At 55.1% G+C, this 12818-nt stretch overlaps 2 protein-coding genes across 3 annotated transcripts; both read right to left on the bottom strand.

Moving 5' to 3' along the window:
* Positions 1-2928, bottom strand: TUSC2 (tumor suppressor 2, mitochondrial calcium regulator). The gene is made up of 3 exons (XM_055557591.1): positions 2636-2928; positions 1407-1527; positions 1-1236 (listed from the first exon to the last, which is right to left on the bottom strand). The coding sequence occupies exons 1-3, from the start codon at positions 2779-2781 to the stop codon at positions 1171-1173; spliced, it is 333 nt and encodes a 110-aa protein (XP_055413566.1). The 5' UTR covers positions 2782-2928; the 3' UTR covers positions 1-1170.
* Positions 2929-3762: 834 nt separating this feature from the next.
* On the bottom strand, positions 3763-12803 carry RASSF1 (Ras association domain family member 1). Of its 2 annotated transcripts, XM_055557590.1 has the most exons (6): positions 12381-12803; positions 10384-10490; positions 6124-6228; positions 5632-5929; positions 5393-5508; positions 3763-4721 (listed from the first exon to the last, which is right to left on the bottom strand). In XM_055557590.1, exons 1-6 carry the CDS (start codon positions 12628-12630, stop codon positions 4575-4577), a joined length of 1023 nt encoding a protein of 340 aa, XP_055413565.1. In that variant the 5' UTR covers positions 12631-12803; the 3' UTR covers positions 3763-4574. The 2 variants fall into 2 exon arrangements, with proteins under 2 accessions (XP_055413565.1, XP_055413564.1); XM_055557589.1 differs by lacking the exons at positions 10384-10490; positions 12381-12803 and adding an exon at positions 9658-10368.
* Between the last annotated feature and the right edge of the window lie 15 nt (positions 12804-12818).

Raw genomic sequence — 12818 nt, 5'->3', positions numbered from 1 at the left:
TTGTATGCAGGGTCTACAAATAATTTTATTGAACAAATAACACAACAGCCTTCCTAGATTGAGGACTACCCTCCCCAAGCCATTTCTCACACGCTTAAAGCACAGAGTTTGCACAGTAAGGAATTAAAAAAAAAAAAATAATTTCTATGTAGAAATCAGACTCTGCCCCAATAACATCACAGACTAGACTATTTACAAGCTTTCACATTTTAAGTATTCCTATTATGGTTGTTTTCTCCTTTCTGCCCCTATCCAGGGGCTCCAGTACTTTTCTCTTGACTGATACTGAAGGGAGGGGTATACTGTAGGGAAAAGGTGTGGTGGGCTCCTCAGAGCTACTGGCACTAGCCCTAGGGTGCTGTGCCTTACCACAGGGTGGTGGATGTGTAAGGGCAAGGGGGATTAGATACAGTAAGTGGGATGGGGCACAGGCATCCAGAGCCCTTCCTGATCCCCATCCCACGCCCTCTCAACTTGGAGTGGGGGGGAGGGGGAGAAACAACTAGTTGCAGTGGGGAGGGATCGGGCCAGCCCTGGGTAGAGGGAGAAACCTCCCACACCAGTCCCTACTCCTATTAACAGCCAGCAAAGTGTCCATCCATCTGGGGCTGGGAACAAACGGGCAGGTAGGCAGGAAAAATCAGGCTTGTTCTGCCCCCAGCCTCTGTCCAACATAGGAGGAATCGAGGTAGCAAACGGCTGAAATGCTCCAACAACGAGAGGGTAAAGGAAGTGAGGGAAAGGAAGTTCCCACTTTTGTAGAGCTCCCATTGCCCTGGGGCTGGAAAAAGGCAGACCTTGCTTGTAAAGTGCTGTAGCCTCTAGCAGGGCTGGGCCCTAGGCAAGCTTGGAAGAATGCAGGCCAGGCAAGGGCACAGGAACCAGGCATTCCTGACCAGCATGTGCCCTGCCATGCTCCTTGTAGGGATTGCTGGGAAAGGTGGACTGGTAACTCCGCCATCAGCCCTCACCAGCTTCCAGCCATCTCTGGTCCACATACAAACACCCAACCAGCACTGTAGGACTGCCCTGCTCACAGCTGAAGGTTCCAGGCCAGTGGAGTTTATTCACGGTTGTGGCCCCAGCCTAGGTTCCTCAATAGAAGCCACACCTTGAGCCTGGGGGTGTCTTGCTGGGGCAGGGGGTGTTTATGCCTGCCACCCCCCAGGCTCACACCTCATAGAGGATCACAGGGAAATCCACGTGGATGCGGGGGGGATCCAACTTCACGGTGCCCTGCCATGGAAACAGAGGCTAGTGAGGGCCGGCTCAGGGCCCCTACTCCAGGAAGCCTTCCTGTTCCTCCCAGTGCCTCCCCCCAAAGCCCCCACCACGACAGCAGACCCCATTTGGGTCTGCCTCCACACATTCAACACAGGCTGTGTGACCACTGCCCAGCCCCTCACCTGAGGAATCAGGTTCTTATGCACCCGCCTCAGCTTGGCCCGCTTCTGCCCGTTCTTGGTGACGATTGTCTCCTCATAGAATTCGTGAGCCAGATCCCCATCCTCGTCATAGAACATGGAGCTGTGCAGAGCGAGAGGGGAACAGGCTGGGCTGGAGCCCCACGCTAGTCATGGCAAATGCCATAGACCACAGGGAAGTATGCCCTCCCCCCAGTGGGGAAGAACAACCTTGGTGGGAGAAAGGGAGGTTAATATGTTTGGAGAATCTTTTGCTTAGGATCTGGGGTCCACTAGAAAGTGGGGAGTAGGATGGTGGCCAGTGCTACTCTGTCAGACCCTAAGAAGAGAGGCCATACCAAAACGTCACTGGTTTGTTCAGCAAGAGTATCCATTCGATCAGGCCCTTGCCTTCACCCAGGACTTCTAGAGTGAGAAGGATGGTGGCCTGGGCATGATGGTCTCACTCCAGAAGACACTGCTGGCCCAAGGCCAAAGCCTGAGACAGCAGATGCCTGAGCTAGGAGGGAGCCTGAAGGAAAAAAGGCTGAATCCTCCCCGGTCCAGGTGGCTGATGCAACCAGACTGCCACTGTTGGGGTCCCCCTAGATTCTACATCCAAATTCCAGCAACACCTGAGCAGCAGTCCTCAGGGCCCATCAGATCCAGGCCCATCTAGTGCTCCTATCTGGGCCCCTTGGGGGAGGGGAGAGGTCAGTGCCCCCAGATCTGGGAAAACATACCTGGGGTGAGGGTCTTTTTCCCCAGGTCCCAGCCTCAACGCTAGGGCCGAGTCCTACTCTCCCAGCCACTACCCAGAGAGGTCCAACCCTACCACTGTGGGGAACGGAAACAGACAAAACAGAGGGTCATTCTCTTCTAGGGAGAACTGGGGGTGAATGAGAATAGGAGCCTTCGGCTAGCAGGCTGGGATGGAAGGGATGAAAGGAAGAGGTTCTGGAGTCTAAGGGAGACTCTATCTTAGCTTTATCGTACGGAGGACCTGCCCAGGGACAAGCCTCAGGCCCACTCTTCTCCTAGGGAGACCTTCAGAGCAGCCAGGCCACGAGGAACCGCCTGTTCGGCTTTCCCCACCCTTTGTTCCTATGGGGACCTGAAATATGGGAGTCGTCCTGACTCGGGTGTAGAGGGTACAGCGGCGGGTGCGCCCCATGTCGCGAGACGCCCAGCCGCCCGTCTGTCCTCCCGGGGGCGGAACCCCGCGCCCTTACCCGCGGCGCGTGAATACGAAGGGAGGCACGACTCGGCCTCGCGGTCGCACCAAAGCTTGCTCAGCGACCGCCGCCTCTGGGCCGCCGCCCCCCGCCGCCGAGGTGAAGGGCCACAGGCCCCGAGCTTTGGAGCCGCTGGCGCCCATGTCAGGGCCGCCGGCGCATGGCGGGCCCGGCGGTAACTTCGCTCTTACAAGGCCGTCGGCGCCACCATACCCTGCCTGGGCCTTGGCTCGCAGATGCCGCCGCAGCCGCTGCCGCCGCCTTCCGCAGGCTCCGCCGTCTCCACGGAAACCTCACTTCCGCTTCCGAAAGCACCGCATGCTGCCCCCTCTGATTGGCTGCTTCTCTCGTCGGTCCGCGGGGCGGGACCAACAGCCGCCCTCATATGCTAGGTACCCCAGCATGCACCGCAAGACGTCAGCTCCCAGCAGGCCACGCTCCCTCCAGCTCGGGCAGCTCCCACCAGGGAAAGTGGTGGCTGTGTCCTCCTCTTTATTTCTTTAGCTTGTATGGCGGCTCTTATGTCCCCGACCCTTAGAGGTCAGGCTCAGCGGACCTGCCCAACCACCGGGTACCTCCCCCAAACCAACACTTTAGGGCCTGACTCCAGGCCAGACTGGTCAGTGCCCATCTGGCTTCTATCCCATACCTTTTTTGCCATCCCCAATTGTGGCATGTGGAGGAGAAACTGAACCTAAATAAAATTAAGGAATTAGCCTATGGTTGTATATCTACATTCAGGGCCAAAGAACTTCAAATTCAGTGTACTTTCCAAACCCACCAGAAGCCTTGCTTTATGAAGGTTTGTGGACATTAACATCTGTACCTTTGGTACCATGACCAGTGTCTGGTCCACAATAGTATCTCAATATTTGGTGAAGTGCATTCCACAGCATGGAGTGTGTGGTTTCTCTAAGCTCTGGCAGTTGATGTTCTTACCCCCACTACAACCTTAGTCACAGGGTTTGAGTGATGACTGAGTACATATCCACATACCACATCCTTCACATCCTTCACAGATTTGTCCCATAGTTACTGTGAGCCTGTCCATCAATCTTGGCAGCCACTGGCTTGTGGGGCAATTACAGATGAGGGCCCATAATAAAGAATCCAAAAGCAGGAGAATTCTTAAATCTTTATTTAGCCAATTCTCTCAGACCCCAGGCCCTGATGACTGTCACCCCCACCCTTTTCCCCACAGGAGGCATTCAGCTGAGGCCACAAAACAGTACATACATTCGCACACATCATCAAAAATACCCAAGGGAAAGACCCTGGCTTTGACTGGCAAACAAGGCACAGACACCTGGGCCATTGCCCACATTCACAGAGAGCCTGGCCCGGGGACATCCTCCTTGGAGGAGGCAGAGGCACTATTGCTGCACCCTTAGCCAGCACTCCCTGACCTGAAGGTGTGTAAGGAGTCAGAGGGTGCTAGAGAGGGAACCCTAGACTCTTCCTTGATGCCTGTCTTATCTTGAACACCCAACCTTGGTTCTGATAGGGCTATCCTGAGACACCCCCCTCCCCCATCAAAGACCCAAATCACACAACCGTTCTGCATAGACAAGGGCCCTCATCCCTGCAAACGACCCTATTCTGTTTGGAGGGTCTCCAAGATTCTCATATCTGAGACACAAATTTAAAGAGACTTCTGTCTCCTCTACCCATGCTGCAAGCCTGGAGCAGCTTCTCAGGGCAACCCTGGCCCACCATGACCCAGTACGTGACAGGCAGAAGGGTGAAGAACCATGCTCTGCTCCACCCACTGGTGGACACAGGGGGCCAGCTCCTTCGCTGTTCTCTGGGCTCGTTCCCCCAGCAAGAGAGGGCCTCCATGCACACTCATTCCTCAGGCCACAGGGGCCTTTGCACACTCACACGGCATGCCCTTGGCGCTGCCTACTCTCCTCCTTCCACCCCAGGGTACAAGAGGTCACCCCAGGGGGCAGGCGTGCAGGGCTTCCTGGATCTTCTGGCGACAATAGGAGTACTTCTGCAGGATCTGGCGGAGGTGTTCCTCTTCCTCCCGCTGCAAGATGCGCAGAAAGTTGTGTAGCTCAGGCATGCTGAAAGCATCCCACTGGAGGGGGATAGGGAGACACAAGCTACAGCAGGCACTACCAAGCTGGCAGGCTCTCCCGAAAGAAGATGACTTTATCACGATCATGCAGCTAGGATGGTGCTTTCCAGTGTCAGGTTCTTGCCTGAGTGGTCTGTGTTAAGATTCCCAACAACAATACATAGAGAAGATGGGTCCCACAAAGTAGGGCAGTGATCTCGCAGACAGGCAACCAAACCAATGTTCCTTAGCTACCTGTGGACAGGTCATGCCTCCTTTCTCTGAGTTTAATCTCACTCTGCAGAGGCACTACCTTGGAGCTGGAGAGCTTCCCGGTAAAAAGTTCTAATGCCTAAAGATGGGCACCTCCGTGTTGTCCTGTGCCTATCTGTGTGGCTCTGACCTGGCCTGAGATCACCACGCCATCGGATGGACTCCTGCATCTCCTGAGGACTTCCCACGACAGGAAAGAGCAGTGCATCAAGATAGTTCTTCCTGGTTTCCTGAGACAAGCCCTAGACCTTGGCATGAATTTCCTGGAAACCTCCACTTTAGCTGCAAGGCTCACACACTTCTGCAGAGGCTTTGCAGGGCTTGTCCGCAGCCCTGTTGCTCCTTCAAGTCTTACGGTAGCTGCAACCCTCCAGTCCCACCCAGTCACACCCAAGAAACTAAGGAGAGCTGTTACTCACATTCACCTCCCCAGAGTCATTCTCCTTCAGCACAAAGCTTAGGGCCTTCTCACTGGGCCCTGCAAGGAGCCGGAGGCGTAGGGGCTGCTCATCATCGGACAGCTTCCGGAGGTACACTGTGGGCCAAGCAGAGGGAAGGGAGGGTTTAACTAGAGCCAGGCACAGCCCCCTCAGCTCCTGCATGCACAGGCACATGTATATATACCCTCACACATGGTGGGATGGGGTGGGAAGCCCACCTTGGCCATGGCGCTCAGCCCGCTCAAAGAGTGCAAACTTGCGAGGGTCATCCACCACCAGGAATTTGCGCAACAGGGCCTCGATGACCTCACGTGCCCGCGTGCGTGACAACACGTGCAGGTGCTTGACAGCATCCTTGGGCAGGTAGAAGGAGGTGCGGCGTTTCACAGCTGTGCCCCGCCCTGGGCCTCGCCGGGCATCCTGCAGGGAGGGTGGCTTCTTGCTGGAGGGAACTGAGACAGGGCGCACCAGCTTCAGTTGAACCTTGATGAAGCCTGTGTAGGAGCCATCCTTGTTCTAAAGAGGAAAAACCAAACTGTGATTAGGTGCCAGGTGAGATGCAACAGGACTGGACCCTACCAGTCCACTTGGGGCTAGGGTGGGTGTGAATAAATCACTGCTCGGGCCTTCCCAAGAATACCTCAACTCTGACCTTCTGGGCATCAGGCACATGGCTGGGTTCCTATCTCCAGAACAGGCTGTCAACTCACCAGGCTCATGAACAAGTTGCTGTTGATCTGGCCATTGTACTCCTTGATCTTCTGCTCGATCTCAGCTTGAGAAAGGTCAGGTGTCTCCCACTCCACGGGCTCATCCTGAAAGATGGGCAGGCATGGAGAGAGGGCCCTCACAGAACCCATTCCTCTGCAATGCATGTCAAAGGCAAGAAGATAAACTCCGGGTGGACTACTCTGTAAAATGGCCTGTGGGCAGCCTTTGGAAACTGACGACACAGTTCATGGCCTGATGAGAGGAAACCATCACAGCTTCTGGTTCTGCATTCTATGGAGACAGCCAAGGCAGAATCATTTGGCTTCTCTGCTGCTGGCCTGGAGCCTCCTCAGCCCTGGGGAAGATTCTAAGGACACCTTGAAATCAAGGCCAGGATAAGATCAGGGACTCTGAGAAGGAACAGCTTGATCTCAGCACCCTAGTTGGGTGGGGTCAAGGTGTATCCTGGAGAAGGCAGTTCACTTTGCCTCTTGGCCTTGACCATGACTCACTGCAGGGGGAGAGGTATAGGGATTGGTGCACACCAGGAGACCAGCCACCAGGGGGAAGGAGGAGAGGGGCAACTGCTACAACCTTAACACTTCTTGGTGGGGGACTTGGGCCAGGCCTACATGTCTCAGACACAGTGAGAAAACCACTATGACATGTCATTTGATCTTGACCCAAGTTGCACAAAAGGCAGCCTCAGGCCAGGCTCCAATCTGCCAGAGGTGGACATGGGCAGCCTTCTAGTAGAGCCTGTCACACAAGTGCCAAACAGGGAAGCTTATGCACCTCCTCCCTGCTGTCTAGAAGGTTTAGCTCAAAGATTTTAGCTCCGCCACTCAGCCCTTCCCCTTGCTCCTCCAGGGACTGGATTCTTGTCAGAAGGGTGGCGTATGGGCCAGGGCTTCAGCCAAACTCCCTTGTCTCATTGCATCAGCCTTACTTCCTGTTGACGTCAGACAGGCCCTAGTAGGAATGGGAGTGTCACAGACTCAGCTGAGATCATCACTGACCAATGCACTGTCCCAGAGAAGTTCCCATCAGAAGGTCTTCTGCAGAATAACCTTAATCTTGTGCTCAGCTTTGAGCCCAGGACAGCCAGACTTCTTCCTGGCTACTGCTTTGGAGCCCCCTAAGCTTAAACCATCTGATGGCTCAGATGGTAAAGAACCTGCCTGCAATGCAAGGAGACCTGGATTCAATCCCTGGGTGGGGAAGATCCTCTGGAGAAGGAAATGGCTACCCACTCCAGCATTCTTGCCTCGGAAATCCCATGGACAGAGGAGCCTGGAAGGCTACAACCTAAGGGGTTGCAGAGATTTGGACAGGACTGAGTGACTAATGCTTTCACTTTCAAGCTTACACCATCTCATGAGAACAATAGGAAGGACAGATGAGGGGGTAGGGTAGAGTTCACAGCCTTTTAGTAATATGCTCTTCACCTAGTACCTGCAGCTGTTCAGCTGTCAGCAAGCTGTTGACACTGAGGACTGAGGCTCTGGAGAAGGGATGGGAACCAAAGCCTATTTGCTTCCCCAAGCTTCCAAAAGTCTCGCAGATAGAAAAGAGCATTGAGAAGTGAAAAACTCGAGCAGAAACCTTGTTGGAGACAGTTGAAAATCTTGTAGGACTGGTAAGAACAAATGGTCTGGATCCTGGAAAATGAGGGATGTGGGGGGATAAAATGATGGCCAGAGGGGCTGGGAATAAAGGATGGAGTGTTTGTTCCATCCAAGGAGAGGATTTTGGACAAGGCATGCCCCAGGGGAAAAGACTGTCAGGATGGAAGAGGTGCTAGGGGCAGGAGGAAAGCTGAGCAGAATCTAGCACCAGGGCAAAAAGGAAGAGAATTCTGTTTACAGAACAGGGTGATCAAAGGGATGCTACTCACTTATTCCCCTTCCTTATGATGGCTCTGAGCTCTAGCCTGGGTCCTCCCTCTTCCCTTCCTGGGTTGTCCAAGAGCTCCAAACTGGGATGCAGTGACCTCAGTTCCAGCCCCTTCCCAGTTCCCTCCAGGTGAACCTCCCTCAAGGACTTGGGACTGGAGGTACTGCACTGTCCTGCCAGGATTCTAGAGGAGAAAGTTTCATTTTCCATTTTCTAAAACTGACTGCTGGAGGAGAATTCCACAAGTTGTCCCAGAGGGACATACAACAGGACCTTGGAATTTCCCTTCTGCTGCACTCTAGCCACTCACCCTCTACTCTGCCGCTGTCCAGAGTGACTGATGGTTTTTTTTTTAACTTATTTTTAACTGAAGGATAATTGCTTTATAATATCATGTTGGTTTCTGCCATACATCAACATGAATCAGCCATAGGTATACATATCTTACATACAAGATATGTATGTATCTTGGGACTCCACAGCCTGCTTTTCAATTGGTTAGTGTCTTGTGGTTTTTCTCACCTTTCCACGATGGAAAATGGCTCAGGCCTGAGTGACAGAGGGACAGTCCCAGGGATCCACCCTCAAACCTTGCACCCAAACTCTGGACTGAGCTTTCAAGGTATAGAATTTTCATCTAAATAATCACCCATAATCACCCATAACTCCTTTCTCTTGGCTCATGTAAGGAATTCTGCCCCATTGCTGCCAGGTATACTGAACTTCACTTCATGGTCCCCATCTCTCTTTCCTGCTCTGCCGAGGTGTACCAGCTCTGAGCCTGGAGGTCACACTCATGGTACACAGCACAGAGGTCTCTGATAATGGGGACATCTGGGAGGCTCTCAGAGGCACAGCTGCGCCAGTACCACACTTTATAGTCCTAGATTAGTAACCCCTATCTCTTGATCCCACTCAGGGCATTTTACAATCTAGCCTTTCCCACCTTTCCTGGGTGAAGTGCTCCTGAATGCTGACAGTCCAAAACAAGGCTTCCTTCCCAGCTATTCCCAGATCCCCTGGTCTGCTCTGATTTTTCTATATATGCTGCCCACGCGAGTACTCCTGGTCCACTGAAGAGGAGGGGAGACTGAGAATCTTCCACATTCCAGCAGCTGGTGACAGGCCGGGACCAGCAAGAGGTGGGGATCAAGCTAGCTCCATCCAGGAGTGGAAATGGAGGGGCCTGGACCTTCCTTTGCCTCTCTCCGACCTTCCTTTGCCTCTCTCCTAAACACACTTCTCAATTCCCGGCGAGGACTCCTCCCCCTCCACTTCCTCCAGGTCCCCCAGAGAAGGGGTGGGAGCGCCCACACGCGGAAATCGAGGTGGTAGTCTAGACTGCACAGTCAGCCTTAGTAAGGGGTAGATAATGCCTGTCGCTGGTCTACCCCAAGCCACTCAGCTGCTTCCCCTGGTTCAACCGGTCTGTGACAAGAAACAGCAAGGGCTCGGCACCCAGTAACGATGTGCTGAAAGCCAGACACACGGTTCCGAGGGCTGGCCCCGGTCCGATTCGAGATCCACGCTGACAGGAGGGCGGAGCGGCCCACAAACTCTCGAGACTGCAACGTACCGTGGAGGGGCGGGATCCCAGCGATCGCCCCCGCCCGCCTCCCTCAACCCCCAGTCCCCACCTGGTCCCGACGCGGCCTGCGCGCCAGCGAGGTACGCGCAGTGAAGTACTGCTCGAGCTCTGAGTCCGAGTCCTCCTGGCTGCAGTAGCCACTGCTTGTCGTGCTGTTCCAAGTCATCTCGAAGGAAGGCGTTCCCGCGTCCGCCTCACCCATCGCCACGCCCGCCAGCCCGCCAGCTCCGGTGCACCGGTAGACTCCCACCACCGCCCCAAGCGCGTGTACGCGTGCGCGCCCGTATATGAGTGTGCGTGCGCCGGAACCAGTGTCCGCGCCGCAACCGTTAACACTGAAACGTAGACAGCCAGGATCTAGCTGTCGTCTCATTGGAGGAAGGATGTCGAAGGGCGGGGTCACACACGCCTCGCCTCCAAGAATGATCTCAGCCCTCAGATCAGCGCCTTCTCGCAGGCCCCGCCTCCCAAGGGACACTATGGAGCTTGTGCGCATGTGCACCAGCGTGGCCTCGAGGCCGGATGCAGCTGCGGGAAGGTGCGGAAGTTGCACTTGCGCGTAGTCTGGGCGGCTCCGGGCGATTAGGGCCGAGTCAGCACCTCCCGGCACCCCGTGGAGCCCGCGCGCAGAATTAGCCACTCTCTGCCACCGGGAAGTCGGCTATCAAAACGTTTATTGCGCGTAGCGCCGGGCGGCCCTAGGGAACGCCTGCAGTGTGGCCCGCTCGTCCACGCATCCCTGCCTTGCCCGTAAGCTCCCCAGTCCCGCGCTCACCACATTCGTGTCCCGCTCCAGCGCCGGTTCCCAGCCCAGGTCCCGGGGCCCGCAGCAGTCTAGGGAGACGAGCGCGCGGCAGCGGTAGTGGCAGGTGAACTTGCAATCTGCAGAGAGGCCTGGCCGTAAGGTGGACGAACCCCAGCACCAGCTCGGAGGAGCGTCCCAGGGACAGAAGCGAAGCCCCAGGATGAAGGCCGTTGCTTGTCGTGTTCTCCATGACTGGCCTTATCTCAGTTCCCGTTAACACCCACTGGCACTCAGATTTTAGAGTCCCCCGCCCCCAGCGCCTGGAAACTGGCAGGGAAAACTTCATGCTGTTAGGGATCCAGGCCTGCTCAACAGTTGGATTTCTAGAGCCTAGGGCAGAACTTCCCCTTCCTCATTATCAGCGTCCCTCCCTCCTCCCATTTACTGGAGGGGGAAACAAAAAAAAAAACAACAACTTTTAACTCAGTGCCGTTTCGTGTCCTTTTTCTCTATTCCCCTTACACTCAAAACTTACCAACACTGGTCTCTTAATTCCTCGCGTTCATCCTCTACCCATTCCAGTCAGTCTTGCTCACCTCCCTCCAGGAAACTCAGAGACCGCACCGCGGAATGCGGTGGTCCCTTCTTCACCTCTTCAGCATCCTCCAATGCTTGCTTTCCGGATTCCCCGGGGGGCCCTCACTACCGCGGTTTTCCTCCCACTTCACTGTAGCCCCTGCTCAGGGGGCTTCAGTTCTGTTTCAGCTTCCAGATCTAATGGTAGGGTGTCCGAGGCCCAGTCCTGATCGCTTTTCTTCTCTGTGTACACTGACCTACCTTAGATCCAAGGCTTCCATCTGACCTCCTTGAGATCAAATTCTGTGTGTCAGTATCTTCATTTGGCTGTCCAATAAACATTTCAAGCAGACATGGCCAACATTTAACTCACTTTCCTTCTCCTTTTAATTCTTCACTTCTCCTCACCCCTGCCCTTGCCAGATTTCCTCAACTCAGCAAAATACAAAAACCAAACCAAACCACCCAACTCATCCTTGATTCCTCTCTTGTTTCTGCCTCTGACACACACCCAAATTGTCCTGTTTTTCATTCCCATGGCCACTCCATTTCTCCTTAGGAACACTGCTATCTCCCAGGCCTTGTCATGCTTTGTATGCTGCCACAAGTCCCATACTCATCCTAGCTGAATAAAGACAAACTCCTGTACTAGATGAGAGAGTCTCCATCACACACAGGCTTGGGACATCTTCCCTAAGTTCCTAAATGGGCCAGAGCAGTGATTCTCAACCCAGGCTACACATTAGAACGACCTGTTTTTAAAAACCGCTGGTACACTCTCAGTGACCTGACTGATTCAACAGATCTGCAGTAAAATCCAAGGGTAGGGGTTTGGAGGGCTATAAAAGCATCCCAAGTGTTTCCAGATGGTGTATGGCCAGTGAGACAGCAACCTCAGCTTGCTGGTGATTTCTGGGAGGGCAGAAGCACCAACTGGTGTGTGGTTGTGTTTCATGTTTTAGCAGCTGGTTGACTGAACCTGCAATAGGTATTTGCTAAAGGCAAACTCAAAACTCCTGCTTGCAGCCCTGTGCCCAAGTTTCTGACTATTTCCAGGCCTTCTCCCATAGGTGGGTAAGTTCCCTTCACCACAGGCATTCTCCTGGGGGACTTGGCAAGTGAATCTTTCCAAAGGGGCAAGTGTAAGAATGTGAGTCCAGAGACTGACAGGCACAAGCCTTTCTCAAGAAGGGCCAAGGCAGTGGTTAAACTTGAAAGTAGCACCTTATTTACAGACAAGCGCGTTTGCCTAACTGTCTCAGAAGCAGGTGGAGCTTGGCAAGGTTATAAACTATCAGCCCGCACTCTCTTGTGCTATGGGGCAAAGGTAACGGACCTGGTCCGTGGGGACCATCCCCCCTGACCCCCTCCATCGCAACTTGGCCCTCAGCGACGGGGCTGTCCCTTGGCTGCCCGTTTCGCTCCCGCCAGCTCTTGGGTCCGCTACTCACGCGCGCACTGCAGACCCTTGCGCACGACGCCCCAGATGAAGTCGCCACACAGGTCACACCACGTGTGCGTAGCGGGCCCCGCGGGCTGGAAGCGGTGGCCCCGGCCCGGGACCTGCTGCCTTGCGGCGTTGCGCGCTGTGCCCGGCGCGATGCGCAGTGCATTGGCACGCTCGAGCCGGGTGCGCCCCGGGGCGGCGCACCGTTCGGGTGCCAGTTCCCGCAGTTCAATGAGCTCAGGCTCAGCGGACATGGCCCGGTCGGGCCGGGTCTCCGGCCGGTTCTGGGCGCTAGCGAGCGCGGGGCGGGCGGGTCCGCGGGGCGGGCCCCGATTCGGCGCCGCCTCCAGGATTCAGGCAGAGCCGCGGGAGAGCAGAGGACAGCGGCGCAATGGAAACCTGGGCGCCCGCGCTGTGTCGGCCCGCAGGCGGAGTGGGACGG

Source organism: Bubalus kerabau, chromosome 20, assembly GCF_029407905.1.
Source record: "Bubalus kerabau isolate K-KA32 ecotype Philippines breed swamp buffalo chromosome 20, PCC_UOA_SB_1v2, whole genome shotgun sequence".
NCBI classification, from domain to species: domain Eukaryota; kingdom Metazoa; phylum Chordata; class Mammalia; order Artiodactyla; family Bovidae; genus Bubalus; species Bubalus kerabau.
Note: the sequence above shows the minus strand (reverse complement) of the source record. Positions and strands in the feature narration are given on the sequence as shown.